This window comes from Euprymna scolopes, chromosome 7 (genome assembly GCF_053919585.1).
Source record: "Euprymna scolopes isolate OS-2025 chromosome 7, ASM5391958v1, whole genome shotgun sequence".
Taxonomy (NCBI): domain Eukaryota; kingdom Metazoa; phylum Mollusca; class Cephalopoda; order Sepiida; family Sepiolidae; genus Euprymna; species Euprymna scolopes.
The window spans coordinates 157,001,942-157,021,439 of record NC_136488.1 but is presented as its reverse complement, the minus strand read 5'-3'; the positions used below and the strand labels follow the sequence as shown (position 1 = coordinate 157,021,439).

Sequence of the window (19,498 nt, the reverse complement as noted above, 5' to 3'; positions counted from 1 at the left end):
TTAAAAATTTAATTAAATTTGCAAATTCATTTTCCTGATTCAAACAATTTAACCAGAGTTCAATATGTGAGTAAACATCTCAGACAATTTTGTTTTTTGTAGCAATCGTAGCAGCGTGTGAATTTAAGTCATGATTGCTATGATGACTGCTAGTTAGCAAGGATGTGTGTCCATGGATTACATTTGAGGAATGTAAAAATGATTCAAATATAAAAAAAATACATTTGGAAATTAAATTGTATGTAATCATTTATATTAAAAGAAATTTTTTTTTTTATATTTTAATTAAATATATTTTAATTAAAAATGTTTTTATATCTTAATTAAAAATGTTTTTAATTAAATATATTGATTAAAAATGTTTTTATATTTAAATTAAAAATGTTTTTATTTAAATATATTTTAATTAAAATATATTTAAATATATTTTAATTAAAAATGTTTTTAATATATTTTAATTAAATATGTTTTTAATTAAAAATGTTTTAATTTTCCCTGATTTCATATTGATTACTATAAAGTCCTGATTTCAAAAGTAAAAAACAAGTATTTGGGTGCCATCAGCTAGAACGGAAACCGAAACTGCAGCATCCAAAACTGGTGACGTTACCACTGTACCAACATGACACGCATATGAATTGATTAAAAATAAACTAAGATGAATGTACAAAAAGTTTAACGATATTTTTTCAATTTTGACCCATTTTTGACCCCTTAAAAACTATTTTAACCGGCTAAAAACCCATAAAAGAACAGTCTGTAAAAATCCAATCATTTGAGGACCCTAGCACTGCTTTGCAACTTTTAGTTTCGAGGGGGAGATAGTTTGAAAATATGAAGACAGACATATAGCTATTTAGAGATTAGATGCTTATTTTTTTAAATTAAAATATTTTGAAATTTTAATAATGGAAAAAGTAGAATCAGTTGTTTAAATTCAAACATTTTCAGAGAATTTAATATATGATAGGCGGCATTACTTTTGGAATGCCTCCTATTTTTCTTTTTTTAACAAATGGATCAGAAGAGATCGCAAATTACATTCTTATGATGACTGAAAGTTTCATCTCTCGTTACACATATTGACAGTGTGAAATTCTTAGAAAGCAACTCTTGTCATGGATCAGAAGCAGAGATGTGTCATTGAATTTCTAGCAAAAATGCATTGAGAATAGTTATGACTATGTAGAAAAATAAATTCTGGAGCACAAAAGTTCACTCGTTTTAATGGTACCACTACCTTCTTCGTAGCTCTTTAACTTTTTGAATAAAAATAAAAATAAAAAAGGAAATGGCTTTACATTTGTATCTAAAAAAATATTTTAAATTAAAATGAACCCCAGTTTCTTGAAGAAAATCTCTTCATTCTTAGTTTGTTCAAACTATTTCTTTTCAATTCTTTTGAATTTCCTGATGCTTCGTAAAGTTTTTTGTGCATCTTTCAAATGATGCTGCTTTTTTAAATGACATTTGAATAAATAAGTTGAGCATGCAGGGTTCCTCTCCATGAGGGAAAAATTTACTTTCACCATGACTAATGCTTATCCAAAATTTCAAAAAAATTCAACGAGAGGTTATTGAGAAAAGTGTGAATGGATGAACAGGAGTGAATTACTAGATCCAATCCCTCCTTTGTCGAGAGACCAATAAAAAACTTATTAATAACAAAATTGAAAAATGATAATTTGTTTTATTTGCACACCTCATCTCATAGTAATTGTCTGTATCCTAGCTGGAGTCCGAACACGGTACCCCCGTAATAATAATAAAGGGTTGGGTTCGAGACGGTACCCCCGTAATAATAATAAAGGGTTGGGTTCGAGACGGTACCCCCGTAATAATAATAAAGGGTTGGGTTCGAGACTCCTAACAAACAGTTATCCAGTTCAATACAAAACACCTGATGAAGGCTGGAGGGCAAAACGGCCGAAACGTTGTGACGATAACAACCAAGATGAGGAAGTCAGTCCAACAATCTCAATCAACCTAATCTCATTTTGTTATTTTTATGATCTAACCTAAAGAAGGTCATAAATTCCATTGGCTGGAATCTTGTGAAAATATCCACAATAAAAATAAGTGTTTAAATAATTGAAATACAGGATTTTTTACCTGTTGTCAATTTGATAAAGTATAAACAAATGTACCAAATATTCTTGTGAGAATAGCATCAACTCATCCAGGACCCGGTATTTGTCTAGAATCTGCATAGAACAACATTTCCTAACCTTTTTACTTTTGTGAAACTCTTCCAATAATAATGATGTCCTAAGGAACCCCTACACAAGAAAATAATTTACAATCTTATCTTTTTATGTCTCGTTCATAATGTAAGCAATATCATTTTTATAACTGGTTCAGGTTTAAAAAATAAACTTGTTTTTCTCAAATTTATTAAAAATTAAAATAACAAGTAAAGCATGCACAGTTAATGAGGTATAAAAAAAAAAATTAAAAAAAAAAAGTTCAGCATTTGGTTTCGATTTCAATTCAAGCTAATGCACCCAAGTCATATGGATATATTTTTTTTTATTTTTGAAATCGCAACTTTATAACATATAAAAATCGAAAGAACATTAACTCTATAATAATATATATGAAATCTCCAAGAATTAAAATATATTTAAGCATACTTTATGACTGGGCTTTGCCAGGCGTTCATGCTAGCTTAGATAAATACTTTTGCAGTTTTAACAAAAGAGCTACAATATCAGAGCGTCTCCATTTATGCTGAACATCTACAGAATGCCAGCATCAATATATTACATGTGAATTAGTCCTCTGTGTGTCTAGTAAAAGATAAAAATACAGAATAAGATAAAAAGTAAAATCACATATGAACTTTATTACATTATAAAGTCAATAAGGATTACAGAAAGAGGATTTTTTTTTTTTTTTTAGCTTTTGCTTTATACAGTTCTTTTACCTTTTTTCCCCAATCCTAATTTGAATGTTTTCAAAGTCAGTGTTGTCTTTTCACTTTTACTTTTGTATAATGCCAGCCTTTTCTCTTCTGATGAGAAGCATTTAGCTTCAAAATGCTATGGCCTAAACAGGTTTCTCCCTTATTCCTCTGTAACTTTTATTGACTTGATAATGTAATAAAGTTCCTATGTAACTTTACTTTTTATCTTAACTTATTCTATTGTTTGCTCCTCTTAACCATGTAGAGCTTTTTTTTTTTTTCTATCTAGATAGGTTTGCCTTATTGTTGCAAAAAGTATTTTTCAGCTTAATTTTATTAGTAAAAATAACAACTAAAAATGTTACTGAAATGAAAGAATGTGACCAACCTGTTTCCATAACCGCTTTGGACTTGACATTTCATGTATTCCAATGGCCATACAATCCACCAGGACATTGTGGCTGCAAGGCCGGAGGCCAAAAATGGGCCTAGAATTGGACGCTTGAAAGTTTCCGGAAAGTGTCTGCGACCAGAGTCAACCAATGTAAAGTATGTACACATTAAACCCATCGTCCGACACCATGTCACACCAAATCCCTGTCAATACAAGAAAAACGGTTCACTTAGCATAAAAAAACGAGATAAAAATGTTAATTATAAAAAAAAAAAATTCCCTTTCAAACTTGATACATTTCATCATGCATATATTGTAAGTTAAAACTTTAAAAAAAAATATTTTCCTCATCTTTTTTTTTCTTAAGTGAATTTTAGTAAAAGAAAAAAAATTCTGTGCTGTATGATGAAGTGGTTTGAAAATTTCTACTTATATTGAACTGTTCTTACTCCGCATTGTCAGGGAGTCTTTTGGTTGATCAAAATTTTCTATGAACGTTGAGAGAGGGAGTGAGCTAAACAGCTTTCTATCTTAATACACAAGGATTTGTTAAGAATTTTACGGTTTAAATGATTTTCTACTCAACAGTTTAAATACTTCTTTTTTTGGAATGTTGGCTATTATTTAATTTAAGCACTTTTGAATATCAGCATTCGTTGATAAAATCAACCGTAAAAATAATGAAGTGTTTCAGTGTTAATATTTTTTGATGTTTGCATGCAACCCTGCTAACAGTGTCAGTGACCACGGCTCTCCAAATTGTAGAGCCATGGTAATCTAAGGACGACAAATAAAGACGGTAGTTTCCTGTTGCTTTCTGTCTTGATTTGGGGGCGTATCTCCCCCAGCGAGTTAAACGCTCTCAGATACCAACCTGGTGAGGTACACACAGCACCTAGTCATCCCAAATTGTCACCCATCTGGTACTGGCTAGACTCATCGTTGCTTAACTTCAGTGATTTGGCAAGAACCAGTGTGTCAACGTGATTGTGACGTTGATGTTTAGAAAGAGCTTTATCTTATTTAAAAAAAAAAAAAAAAAAGTCATTCAAAAACTTTTCTCTTACTTTAACACTTTTATAGAGATGGAAGGTTCAATTCTTAGTGCGAGCAAATCACAAATTACTTAATTCTACTTTATGGTTGGCGGAATAAGAGCAAAGTGGCTCCGTGAATTAAATAAAGTGTTTTGTTCAAAATTCCATGCAGATTCTGAATTTGAGAAGATGCACCTGAAGAAAGTTGGAATCGAGATTACATCACCGAAAATAATAAAATAACATCCAAGATGAAAACAATAGTTTGAACAATCGAAACAATTCACATTAAACTGAATTTACATTTCGCAAAATTCATACTAATATCCGATTAATTGACGATTGACAAAGTTTTTTTAATCCAATTTCAACGCAATAATTCTCAGTGTTTAATGCAATAAAACCATAAAAAATTGAAAACACTTACATGAACATCACATCATCACCTGTTACTTACGACATAAGTTTTGATATATCTGGATTTTTTGTTTCACATTTTTTTCCCAGCAATATTGCTTATATTTTTCGATGTTGACAAAATTTATAAACTAAACAATTCCTAATCACTACAATCAAACAGTCGATGTGATTTCAATAATCTTACCAAAACAAATTAAAAAGAAACCATAAGCACAAGTTTTTTTCTTATGACTTACTTTCCATTTTTTTAACAGTGTTTCTGGTATTTTTTATATGCTTCATAATATTTGTAACATAATTTATATAATGTAATTATTGCATAATGCTTGTCTTTAAAAATCAAAGAAAAAGGGTGGCCAATTCAGAAAAACACTTAAGAAACTGACCATCACTGAAACATTTTTAAGAACGCGTGAAAAACTAAAACTTGATAAAAGCAAACCTGAATTTGCACATATGAATGTCGCCATTTTGATTGAAGTTTTCTTAGTTACCACAATGACAAGACAATGATTAAAGAAATTTGCAATTTGAAACTTGACGATATTACAATTGTATGGTCACAAGATTTGATGAAACAGCTAATAGAGAAAAAAGGCTTTGCTGATATGGACATGTAGAACGATCGGGATTTGTAAGTCCCTAAGGCAGGTGAGAGGCCAACTCAAGTTGCCTTGACAAGAAACGTTGCAGAGAGATTGTATAGCATGGAAGCTTTCTGCAGTTTAGCTGCATGATAAAGTTTCTTAAAGATGTGGAGCGAGATCTGTGACGCGTGCAACTAACCAGTTACCTGGACGGACGCCCATCAGTGAGTGTGGATGATGCACACTTGGAAAAAAAAAAAAAAAAAAAAAAAATGAAGAAAAGAAAGAACTCTAACGTGATATACATTTTATGTTCTTTTGCATTTTCAAACGTTTGAGATTGGTTTTGTATTTTTTTTTTTTATTGTTAAAAAAACTAAAATTATTTTTAACTGATTTTTTGAAATTATTTTGTTCAATGGATACAAAAACGTTTGTAATATAAAAAATATTATTTATGCTAGACTTTTACAAACTTTTTTTTTTATGGGAAAATAAAAATAATGGACAACTTGAAAATTAAACTTTATCAATTAAATTAAATTAAACACTAATTTCACTTAAAAAAATTTTTTTTTTTTTTTTTAAATCAATCTATTCAATTTAAAAAGGTTAGAGTTAAGTTTACTATGCAAGCTTAACATAAAATGGAATGGATTTGAGAACGTTTTAACCACGTTTATCTTCATATTTAGTTTAAAATCCATTTTTTTTATGTTGGTATATATTGGACGGCTTTTAAAAATTGACTTCTGAAGTAACCTATCTGGCCACGTTTTTATCTTTCTATCAAGTCAATTTTTATCACTCATCCTATGCTTTCCATGGTCTTACTTATGAACTGACCCTGCTACCTTAAATGTTCTACATCTACGAACCCAATAACTTTCACCCCTTCTTTCAACATGGCCATACCATCAAAATCTTCTGCACACATATCATCTTATCGTCCGGATTTAATCTTCCTATGACGACATCAGAATTAAGTCTGTATTTAAGACTCATTACATATCCATCATACAATTTTCATATAATTTTGCTCCATGCAATGCATGTCTTCAACTCTCACTGACTGTTTTCACTTCCATGCATGATCACTGCATACAAACGCTTTGTCAACAGTGATAATACTCTGCTGGTTAGTAATGGCAGAAGTTCTCTGAACTTATTCCATCCATTCTCAACTCTTGCAATCGCAATCGTACTTGTTCCACTCTATGCTCCAATCGGATCACAAAGGTAACAAGAAAAATTCTTGACAACCTCAATAGCTTTGCTACACAAATATACTTTATATACGAGTTCCTGCACATTTTCATTATCTTAAATTCTTGCACACAAACTGGTTATCAACTTGCATCTTACATGTCCATTTTTCTTTGACATCGACTTTCTTTCTCTCAACCACGTGGTGCATTTTTTCTTTTTTTCTTCTCACGCACACTTTCTAATTTGCATATATGCTTTTTTCGGCTGCTGCTGCTGCTAATCTCTTCACAAGCCAGCTATCCTTTGCTGATACTTTCCCATGCTCTCACGTGCACTATTTTACACAGCTTCATTATCTTAACTTCTTACAAACTGGTTATCATCTCGCATCTTACCAGCAATTCCACTGCACTCATCTTACAGAAACCACAATTTTTTTTTTACAAATTCTTGAAAGAAAATCGTTGCAAAACTATTGAATAACAATTTTGCAGATTAAAAAAATTACTGTTAATTTTGAGAAGGAGAAGTAGAGGTTTGTTTTACAAGTTGAACATAAGATGATCCCCGTGTAATTCTGATAAAACATTTGAAAATGTTTGTATGGTTAAAAAATCACCCAGATTGTTCATGAACCCACCTGTGTGCCCGATACTACTGGTCAGTATGCAAGACTTCTAGACCTTTTTCTCACAACTTCCCCTGAGCTATGTTCATGTCCCGTTCTATCTCCTCTGGGATCCTCCGACCACTCAGTTGTATCAGTTAAGAGAAAAATGAAATGTAATAAGTCTTCACAGACATACCTCTTCACCGTACTGTATATTGATACTCTATGGCTGACTGAGAGTTTCCGTACATTTGTATCTGATCTACCTCTGCATTTCATGTTTAAAAAGGATGTGCCTTCTATAGTATCAGACCTGAACGAATGGTTAATTGTAGGCATAGACCGATTCGTACCATCCAAAAAATTCTAACAAAAACCTAACAGCCAGCCATGGTTCTCCCTAGAATGTGCTGCTGCCATCGCGCACAGAAATCACTTTTTCCATAGCTACCAACGTAATAGATGTACTGAGACTAAAGCTGCTTTCAGGACTGCTAGCAACCACTGTAAAAGAATAATAAAAAATGCAAGAGAGCTATATGCCCAGTCCGTTAAATCCAAAGTAGCTGAGCAGCGGCTTGGTTCCCACCAGTTTTGGCAAATAGCAAACAGGATCCTGAACAGAAACGTGCGTTCTATCCCAATCATCATCAATGGACCTGAGGTCATCTCGTCAGCATCAGACAAGGCCAAACTATTTGCCAAGAACTTTGCAGCTAATTCTACCCTATGCGACAATGGCCATCAACTCCCTGTATTTCCTACTATAACAGGCAACATGCTATACAACATACAAATATCTGTGTGTGATGTCGCCAAACTAATCAAGAATCTTGATTCCAGTACAGCATTCCAATTGTAGTGTTGAAAAAGCTTCAACCAGAAGTTGCCCCCATACTTACAAAACTGTTTAATCTGTTTAAGGAGAAGTGCTTTCCAACACCATGGAAAACCTCATCAGTATGCCCTGTATTTAAGGATTCTGGTGATAAGTCATCTTCCTCTCAGTACAGTACAATAAGTTACTGGAATCCATATCAAATAGAGAAGTAGTCAACCACCTCAGCAGAAATAACCTTCTTAGTGACATGCAATATGGTTTCCATTCTGCTCGATCTACAGATGTGCTAACGGTTATATCTCATAGGATTAGTGAATCTCTCGACAAAGGCTTCCTTTCTAGGGCAATTGCTCTTGACATATCAAAGGCCTGCGATAAGGTATGGCATAAAGGCCTACTTCACAAGATCTCCAGGAAATGTTTTCTCAATTATTAAATCATTTCTCTCTGATAAGCTCATAAGAGTAGTGGTTGATGGGCAGAAATCAGAGGTTCACAGTATTAATGCTGGAGTCCCTCAGGGATCCATTCTGGGCCCAACTCTCTTCTTGATCTACATCAATGATCTCCCAAAACATATACTTAAATCATTCGTTGACATCTATGCTGATGACAACCATCTATGGCAACACATCAAAGGCCGTAATAGACAAAGTTCTCTTTGATCTCTCTCCTCTGATCTTGGACGTGTGGTACAGTGGGGGAAGAGGTTGCTGGTTACTTTTAATGCATCTAAAACCAAACTCCTATCTTTACATCATCAGCGCTCTGATCCCCATCTGGCATCAATTGAAATGGATGGCTCTTTTCTTGGGGAGGCTCCATGTTTTGACAAGCTTCTGGGTTTGACCGTTACTCCTAATCTGAAATGGAACACATACATCAAGTCTGTTGCCAAGGTCTCTGGGAAAATGGTGGGATCCTTCTACTGCTCCAGAAGATATCTCACTACTGATGCAATTCTCTATTTATATAAAAGCCAAGTACGTCCAAGGCTGGAGTACTGCTTCCACATCTGGGCAGGAGCTGCTAAAAACTGCCTATCCTGCCTTGACAAAGTACAAAATAGACTTCGTAGCTTAGTAGAGAATACCCTTTTCTTTTCCCTGCAGCCTCTCTCCCACAAAAGAGACGTTGTGAGCCTGTCTTTGCTTTATCATTATTTCCATGGCAAGTGCTCGTCTGAGCTCCAATCTCTCGCTCTCCCCTCACCAATCTTTCACGATAAACACCCGTCTAGCTGAAACCACTGTCAATAATTTTCCCCACTCTTTATCTGTGCCTAAATCAAAACATAGATTCTATGAACAAAGCTTCTTTCTTAGAAGTGCATGCCTGTGGAACTCTTCCGTATGCCTGTTTCCCACCTGACTACAACTTGGATGTCTTCAAGTCCAACATAAACAAATTCCTGAAGGACTGCCCCCTTAAGTAAGACATTTTATCAATTCTTACTGTACACACAATAACCCTTATCCCCGAGTGGCTTCCGGGCCTTGATAATTGGTGACCACCATGTAAAAAAAAAAAAAAAAAAAAAAAATCATTGAACAATTGCATCTTAAACTTGCAAAAACAATACCCTATCTCAATTTAAAATTGAACAAGTTTATATATATATATATATATATATATATATATATATATATATATATTGGTGCTTCTTAGTTGTTGCCCACATCCAATAATAAAAAAATTCATTAAGTTAAAATTTTATGACAATTAAGAAAAACACCTCACTGATCAGGCTCTATTTTGCAAAACATTAACTTTGAAAACAAAACATACTTGGCAAGTAAAAAAAAAAAATTTCTTAAATTTATTTTTTTTTTGAATAAACTTTTCATTTAGTGTTTAATCTTTAATAATAATAAAAAATTGAAATAAAATCACAGAACCCAAATTATCTTCCAATAATTTCTTTTGGATTCATCTAGATTACACCATGTCGATAACTTGCGACGGTATATAAGAATTTGCATTTAATTTTTTCTTAGCTAATCAACACGCATTTCCAATCCACAGAACTTGATGATTCTATTGAAATTTGATTTTTAAAACCCAGAAGTAAGAAATTTTACTTCTGCTGAATCAGCTGCATCCGAATTGCCTTTCTCCCATTGCTAGAAATACACACACACGTACTGTATTAATGGATTCAAACAATCCTTTTATCACCTCTATAAATTTCTATCAACATTTCACTTAATGTCAGCCTTCTATTGTCACAAGTTTTGTCATCACTCATTTAAATAATGGAAATTAAATCCAATTATTGATTATAAAAATAAGCTATGCAACATTTAAATATTCCTTAGTACAAGTATCATTTTTGTTTATTTTATCAGAATTACAAAAAATAATTTTTGGTTTGCTATAAATAAGCAAAATAATGTCAAAAAGGAGAGGGAGGGGAGGTAATATTAGAATAGGAATTGAACTTGCTTCCAATGAAAGACTGAAATACCACCCTTTCCATTGCTGGTTGTAAAAGGTTACAAAGGTCAAACCGTTATGACCATAGTATTAGATGGTCAAGGCTTTGAATGGTTAGTCTTAAGTTAGAAGGCAGGGATTATGAAATAAACTAAAATAGTGCTGAAATGCATCCAAACATATGAATCATCATGACTGGTAGACACGGAAATTATAAATTAAAAAAAAAAAAAAAAGGGTCTTAAAAATATACAAAGTAACACACAATCTAACTGGAAGAGCAGCAAATGAACATTAATTTAACATTTCAACGCATCACAACACGTAAAACAGATCTTATGATTATTATGATGATGATGATGGTCATCAATTCATTCAAAAGCAGCTTCCTGTGAAGAAAGAAAATGAAATACAAGATAGTGGCCGAGATCGTACGAACATGCAAATTTAGCCATTCACGCACGAATATCCAACAAGAACAATCATGAAATGAAAACTGATCATAAATACAAAATAAAATGATTTTTTTTTTTTTGAGAAAAAAATATGAAAGAAATAACTTGAATTAAAAAAAAAAAACTTACCGTATAAACATTTCTTAACTTCCAGGTTGTATTTACTTGACGGCGGACCTAAATTGGGTTAAAAGAATGGAAAGATAATAAGTATAAAATAATCTATAAAAGTAATAAAACTTGATAAGTGTCAAAGAATAAGTATTAAAAAAAAGTTTTTTTAAATTATGATTGATTTGGTTAATTTATTTTTTTTAGAAATAAAAAAAATACGTTGTTAAAGAGAAAAGGTTGGATGTTCTGACATTCGTATGATGCATAAAAGTTGATTATCATTTTGGATTCAAACATTGTAATCAACTCAAATTTTTATCAATAGCAACAACGCGTTTTCTAACTTTTAATCTTATTCCTTACAATTTAGATATATTTTAATCAATAGACTGATTTTGATTTATAATAAACTAGCGGGGGTTACCCGGCGATGCCCGGGTGTTTGGAGGTGTGTGTGGTATTAAATAAAAAAGAATCCGGGGGGGGGGGGAGGGGGGAGAAAGGATCGAACCTGAAGCCCTGAGGCAAAGTTTGAAAATAAAATCGGCCAGCCAGAATGAGTTAGTGAAAGATGTTTGAATTTATTTAAGAACCAAATTGACAGGTGCGTGGCCGGAAATCATCGAGCATTACGACGGCGACGTAGGTTTGTTTGTTATAAGCGAAGTAAAAAAAAAAACACAACGTTAACACTAAGCGGGGGAAAAAAACACAAAAAAAACTAACGTAAGGCAAACGAACGATGAAAACAGACAAACCAACACGTAAAAAATGGCTTAAATAAGCCTGTTTCAATATTAAAATTTAAAAATCTCACACCACAATTCGAACCTAAAACGTTTAGATAATGAACCAAGGCCTTAACCAACTGAGCTAAGGCGACGTTCACAAAATTTGTTCGGTTTTTCAACTATTTAAAGTAAATCAGGTCACAACGTCATCTGAGGCATGCGTAGAATCGGTCATTGTCACGAGAGGACCGTTTTTGTTGACCCCCCCCCCCCCGGTCGAAAATTGTCGATTTCGGGGTGAAAAAGTTAACGTTTTTGCCCAATTTTTCGATATATTTCGAGCAAAGGATGGAGCTTCAATGTGATACGAGTTTGTGAATTTTCGTCGCGTCTGTCAAAAGTTTTTAGCAGACATCCAAACATACACACATACATACATACATTTTTGCTTTTATATATATAGACTAGAAAAAACACCCATTTCAGGACAGATAAAATTAACTATAACAGTTTTGCACCAGTTTAAAGTCTCGTTACAAAAATTAAAATCAAGAAATAATGAAGTCTTTTGTCTAGAATCCTTATTCAAGTTTTTATCAAAATCAATTACATGATTTGGATTCTAGATAATGTCTAAAATTTAACGCTTAAACTTAAATGATTTTAAGAAATCTTGCTTAGCTTGTGTTTAATAATCATGGATTAAATTCAATGCAAATCTGAAATATTTTAATTTTTTAAATTGTTTGTGGCCAATAAAATTCTTTTAAAATACTCAAGAGAAACTGAAATTTGGGGAATATCAAGTAATGTCTAAATGCTAAAATTTCATAAAAATCTGAGATAAAGGCATTTTCACAAAGAGCTTCCATCTCATTTTCCACAAAACTAAATATAGCACACATTTGGACCCCTTATACCAATTAGCCATGTTCCAAAATTCATAATGATTTATTAGTTTAGAAGTGAATCCTGAACATACACATATCTAAAGGCACATAACTTTATATAAATATTAGACAGTAATGATATCGTAATCATCCTAGAGTCATAATTCGGGAGGGGGGGGGCTGCTGCATTAACCACTAACCTGTTCCCTCTAAGACAAAAAAAAAAAAAAAATTCTAAACCAAATAGGTCGCGCACTTTCTGCCAATCTCCTGTCAGTCACATCACTGCAGTGTTGAATTCTTATACAAATAACTCCGCATACTCCGATGATCTTTTGTACCCCCCCCCCCTCACAACGCAAACATGCCCAATTCGACTAGCAACAAAATCCTAACTCTTCACTGTCGCGGTCCCAAGATGTTAGATCTTCTACTCTAATAGTTTCTTTGCTCAGACAGCTGGCCTTTGTAATTTTGTCCCTACCACACATTTCCCCAACCACACCAACATGCAGAAATTTAGATTGTATGAACAAACATCTTGCTGTGCACAACTATCCACTCAGGTTTCTCCCTATAAATCTGGTCTATCTTAGTGTGTGTGTGGGGGGGGGGAGCAAAAAGTAAAAAAAAAAAAGATAGATCATCCAACAGAAGAGATTACTTGGCGATTAACTACAATGTGATATTTATGATTTTAAAAACAGTAATTTTGAATTTTATCAACAGGTTAAAATAACACAAAAAGGTAATCAGTATTAACAAAAGGTCCCTTTTTACTTTAGGGTGGCAATATGGAATCAAGGGAGATAACTTGTCTCAACTTATTTTTTTGTCAACAATTTATTTACAAATAGAAATGAAGAAAACTTTATTAGCTAGTTAAAGAGAAATGATGTTCCCATTGAAAGAAAGGAAAACAACACTAAGAATGTAAGGGCCAAGTTTCATAATGCTTGTGTAGACGTGAGGAAAGGAGAGTCGTTTAGGGAGATAACTAAAATTGACTATGAAAATAATTTTCTAGAAACTTAGGAAACTGAAGTATTTAATCAAAAAAAATGAAACATTGTAAAAAAAAAAAAAAAAAAAAAAAATTAAAATTAAATAAACTTATCTATAAACTAGGAATTTTAAAAAATAAAATAAAAATGATTTAATGAATATTATAACCGAACAAAGATAATCAGGTATGTACAATATCATCATGCTTTTTAAAGGGCTTAGCCTTAATTTTTCTATGAGTTATCGTTTGAATTTTGATTGAGTCTGAAATATAACAGCTTAAAGTTATTTTCTAAAAATGTAAAAAGTGAATGAAATAGAATTTTGAAAGATAAAGATGATTAAGAACCCTTGCATTTATGTTTAAAAATGTATGAAAAAAAAAAAATAAAATAAAAAATAAAGTGTTACATTTTTCTGGAAAGATCAGTTTTCTGGAATTATTAAAAAAAGAAAAAAAATTAAGTCTTAAAAAAATGAATTAATAAATAAATGTACTTTTTTTACTATAGATTGTATAATTATAAAAAAAAAAAAAAAGTGGGTAATAGCATAAAAAGTTCCACATTATGTGTCTAAATAAATGTGGTGCCCAAATTTAAAAAAGTATGGAAGCTCATATTAACATAATCTACTTTTATTACTCATAGTCGAACCTTGATAGGTGATTAAAAATCGAAAATAAAATTGTAGAATATTATATTTTCACAAGATTGGTGACATTTGGATGTTTCCATCAGTATTTTGTTTATTTTTCGATTTCTGGTAGATTTATCCAGGCTCAATTATGGCATTAAAGAGACCTTTTTCATTCTAAGTCAGCAAGTATGTAGAAAAGTAGTTTCTCTTTGATTATATTTAATTTTTATTTTTTTGTTCTCTCAGATATTCTAATAAATGCCTCAATTTTTTCTTTAATTATGCATATTAAGTGTTGAAAAGTCAATTAAATTCACAGATTAATTACACTTACAATTTATTAATTGAAAAAGCTAACATTAATAATTAAATTAAATAAAATTCAAACTTGATTAGTGCATAAGTCAATTAAATTCATTGATTATGCTAACATAAAAAAAAAAAAAAAAAAAAGTTAAAGGAATGCAAATCTGAAAGAAAGTGATTAATTATTAATGAAAAAAAAAAAAAAAAAAAAAAAATCCAAACTTATATTGGAGCCATCTTTAAAAAATTTTTTTTTTAATTTAATTTTCTTTTACAATGCTGTGCATCCATACTTATTCAAATTCTGGCTGTCAATATTTTTTTTTTTTCAGGATTATAGAAAATTTTATTACGTTGATATTTACATGTTCATGCATGCAAAGACAGTATATTACATTTAAAATTTACGCTAAAAATGTTACCATTAGACAACATGAGCAATGATAATATTAGTTTGAGAAATTAATTTTTTTCTAATTATATTGGTATCATCAACACAAACTGTAGGGATATTTTCTATAATGTTTCTGAAAATAAATAAAAAAATTGTTAACATCTACCATATTTTCTTAGTTAATCATAATTATTCTCCCTGCATTAACCCCATCGTCTACACAAGCGTCGTTTTTCTTTTTTTCCTTCCAATGGAAACATTTTCCTTTAACTAGCCAATAAAAATGTTTTCATTTCCATAAAATAATAAAAAACTTTCTTGTTTTTTTGTAAATAAGAACGAATTGTTGGAAAAATGAAATAAATAAGGTGAGATAAGTTATCTCCCTTGATATGAGAAATGTCGCACTAAAGTAAAATAAAGAAAAGCCCAGCAAAAGTAGGCAGAACCAATGTTTCGATTCCTTTTGTCTTCAATATATTTTTAATGTCAAACTATGAAGAAAAGAAAACATACATTTAGTAAGAAAAAAAAGAGTTAAAATAAAAACAAATATTAAAATACAACTAACAAACAAATAAAACAAGCACATAAATTTACAACATCAATAGCATTCAAAAAAAAAAAAAAAAAAAAAAAAATCTACTAAAAGAAAGAACGATAACTGCTATTTTAGCATACAGAGTTATTTCCCTTGGATTAAAAAATGTTAAAAATTTGGCATTCGAGTCGGGATGGGGTCGATAGAAGTCTGAAAATTAAAACATTAGGTTCCACTGCCACAGTTGTCTAGGTGTGAGCATTTAGTTGTTTAATAAATCGTGTATGTAAATACTTTGTATTTGTGATGTATTTGTTTTGATTATATATATATATATATCTCACTAGTAAACATTCCAAAGCTAAAGATGTATTTAGCTCACAGTGTGTTGCTGTTGCTGTTAATATGGTGTTAGGCATTTTTGGGAGTTCAAAAACGGTTGAATAAAACATGAAAGATGTTTTTTTTAGTGATCAGTTTTGTTTTGGATACCATGTTGCATGTTTTGGAATATTGTCATATATCTTTGTTGTTGATGAAAAGGAGAAAGAAAGTACTACTGCTGCTGATACTAAGACTGAACTGTCATGAATGTGTGAGTTTAAAAAAACTAAAATAGTTGATTATAAACCAAAGGGAATATCACCATCAATAGTAATACAATTTAACCGGTAACCGAGAAAGAGAGTGTAAGTAATATATATCTTTGTGTGTGTGTGTGTGTGTGTTCATTCCTTATAGACTCTGAAACAGCTGAACAGATTTTCTTTAAAATTTACAGAACTTTAGTGTATAAGTCTGAAAGTGATCTTAGTAACGTTTTGTCTCAGAATACTCCCAATAATTACCGATAATCAAAAGTGTTATTTTAATTTATCTATCATCGGTAAGATCATTTTTTCCATGTTGTTGCTTAGCAACAATGATAGAATAATGGGCCGTGAAAATTCTACTGTGGGTAAATTGAGAGGTGTTTTTTTTGTTTTTTTTTGCACAATATGATCTGTAGGTTCAAACACCGCACGTAAATTTCTTAATGTTTTTTTTTTCGTTCACTGCAAAGAATTTTATATAAAATAATTTTATAAAAGAATCAGTAGGTTCTCTTGAGTGAAATGTAGAATAACATTTTTTGGATTAAGTTACTGAATGGAGGTATGTGAAGCTTCCTCCCAGGCGATTTCACGGATTTCGATGACAATAAAAATATAGGAGTGTGAAATATTCGTTGATCATCATTAAATCCCGGGCAACGTCGGGTATCCCTGCTAGTATATATGATAAAAATGTATACAAAAGAATTTAATCAGGTTAAAAATGACCTGCAAGCAAAGAGACTTTAATCATAGAACTGCATGTCATATAAACTACAACAAAACATCAAATACAAATAAAATATTAATTTTGACACACACGCGGCAATTTTTTTTTTTGTACAGAAGGAATTTTTTCAAAATATATTTAATATAAAAAAAAAAAAAATTAATGATAATCTGCAAAAGATTAAAATACTTAGGAGTTCATTTTAAATTCGAAATCCAAAATTAGTCATCTTTCTAATACACAACTATGCACACCATTTCACCAAGAAAAGTGTTAAGAAAATAAGATTTCAGAAATTGTGGTCGGAGAGAAAAGAAACTAATTCTTATTTTATGTGTTTTTTTCCCACCTACACCGAATGTTACTTAACCGTTAAATCCCTTATTTCGCTAGTTTGCTCTGTGGCATCTGTACGCAATGTGACGATGTAAGCAAAACTTGGTCTGAGGGTTGAGGACATGCGTTGCATGGAGAGAAACGATATGAAAATCACTGAATGAATATTCTTACAGAGTTTTAAAAAGTCGGTCCTAATATGGTTTTAATTTTCATTTAGATCTACACCAGTTTGGCACAGGGCTATCAACTCCGAGTGTTCTCTTTAGTGCATGCATTACATAATTATGCTCCAAGTTTAAAGAACAGCTATTGATCGTACAGGACTCCATGACAAATTTATCTTTCGTTGACCTTTGACAAACTTAAATATTTCCGTTTACTAGGCAAACCCATGTGATTTTTGGAATATGACATCTTCGTTCCATGACAAGTACGTACATCATAAAGATTTTTTCTGTTTGTTTTTTAATAATTGTAATTCAAAATAGGCACCGAATTTTATGCTGAGACTTGAACGTATAAACATTCGAATTTCTTCAGATGTTTTTTCAAACAACCTTTGCTTAAAAAAAAAGAAAAGAAAAAAAAAGAGTGTATTGTTCTATTAAACTTTTTATTGCTTAAATAATCTGACTTTGCTAGTTTTATTAAAACCAAAAAAAAAAAGTGTTAAGATATTTTTCACTCAGGAATAAGCTTTAGAAGATTGTCAGTGATAAAAAACAAAAACAAAAAAAAACATTTGCAAATGTGACTGTTTCACTTGCAACAAAGTCCTGGCATAGTTCTCAAATGTTATGGTTTGCAACAAGTGCAAGATGCAATGGCCATCTAAACAGTAACAAGCAAAAGTGATGGAACGAATCCAAAGTCATGTACACAGCAATTCCTCATGCGTAGAAAAACCTGAAGATGTCGGAAATATTTTTATGGAATAGAAAAATGGGTTTCTGCAACAGGGCATCGTATGAAGGCAATGTTTTAGTTAAAGCTAAAATATTATAAATAATTGATAGAAATATTTTCCAAATATACAATGTGCAGAAGAAATAATGAAAACTAAAAATGAACAAAGAAAAAAAATAAAACATCAATTGGTATGGAAAGAAAAAGTCTGGTTATGGAAATAGAGTAAAGGAATGTTTATGTGTGTGCATATTATATATATATATATATATAGGATTGATATGTAGTTTGCTTGAAGCATTGTGTGGGATAGGTGTGTAGAAGAGATTTAGAAGGCTGTCACAATGCGAGGAATGAGTTATAGTCGCTGTTGGTAAGAGGAGACGAGAACAAGCGGTGATTTACAAATCAATAAGTACATATATATATATATATATATTTTTTATATATATATATTTATTCAGTTGTATGGTAAAATGTCTTACTTGTAAGTCTATGCGACGTATTCCATTATTAACTTCGGAAAAATTTTCCCTTTTCAAATGGTGTGCGTAACAGGTCGATTCAAAGCATGCTTATAAAAACATATATTCAAAGCATATAAAAGCGAAAATGTATGTATGTGTGTTCGCTTTTTCTGTATGTCTACAAAAGGCTTTTTTCAGAGAAGCGGTCGGTCGCTTCACAACTTTTTATAACTTTTTATATCACATATAAATCGTAATATCTCACAGTTAACAATGAAGCTCACCTGTCTATTTAATTTGCTCGATTTCGGGAAGATAAATATTCATCATTTGTTGCTTGCCGCATGTGGGTTAGTCTTTTTCCTATAACATCTTCCGCAATAAATGAATACTATCCCACAGTCAAACTTGACCTCATTAACTCATTAAAACGGGCACCTGCCAAATCCAAGTAATTAAATAAATTCAAACGTGTTTCCGTTAGCATCTCGCGGTGGGGCAATGGTTAACGTCGCACGTTTTTTTTTTTTTTTTTTCACACTTTAATTTACAACTTTGCCTCAACGGTTCGGGTTCGATCCTCATACTTACTTTTTTCTTTTTTTTTAACCCCCCCCCCCCCCGGAGTTTCCACACACACACACCTCCAAACACCCGGGCAACGTCGGGTACCCCTCGCTAGTTTTAAATCAAAGAATAAAAAAGAATGGTCTTCCTCACAATAACATTTTATTTCTATACAAATTATATATATATATATTTCATTCAAACATGGTAGTGTTTAAATATATGGTTAAGTGGCAGTCATTTAGAACTGCTTTAAAGTTTCACCGCTCACTCATTTTCAACCAAATTTCAAACAATTATTAGAGTTTATAAGAGCACCTCCTCAGCTATATTGTGAAATTTTTTTTTCAATTTTCGTTCAGTAAAACAAAAGTTATGAATT

The 19,498-nt window shown here is 31.6% G+C and overlaps 1 protein-coding gene across 1 annotated transcript in view; it reads right to left on the bottom strand.

Annotated features, from left to right (window-relative positions):
• LOC145280096 (putative mitochondrial 2-oxodicarboxylate carrier) overlaps positions 1 to 19,498 on the bottom strand; it is a 65,288-nt gene that overhangs the window by 7,064 nt on the left and 38,726 nt on the right. Inside the window, exons 6-7 of the mRNA XM_080131821.1 lie at positions 11,024 to 11,071; positions 3,294 to 3,502 (exon numbers count right to left, since the gene is read on the bottom strand). Coding sequence (XP_079987947.1) covers positions 3,294 to 3,502; positions 11,024 to 11,071 — 257 coding nt within the window. The remainder of the gene's footprint in view (positions 1 to 3,293; positions 3,503 to 11,023; positions 11,072 to 19,498) is intronic.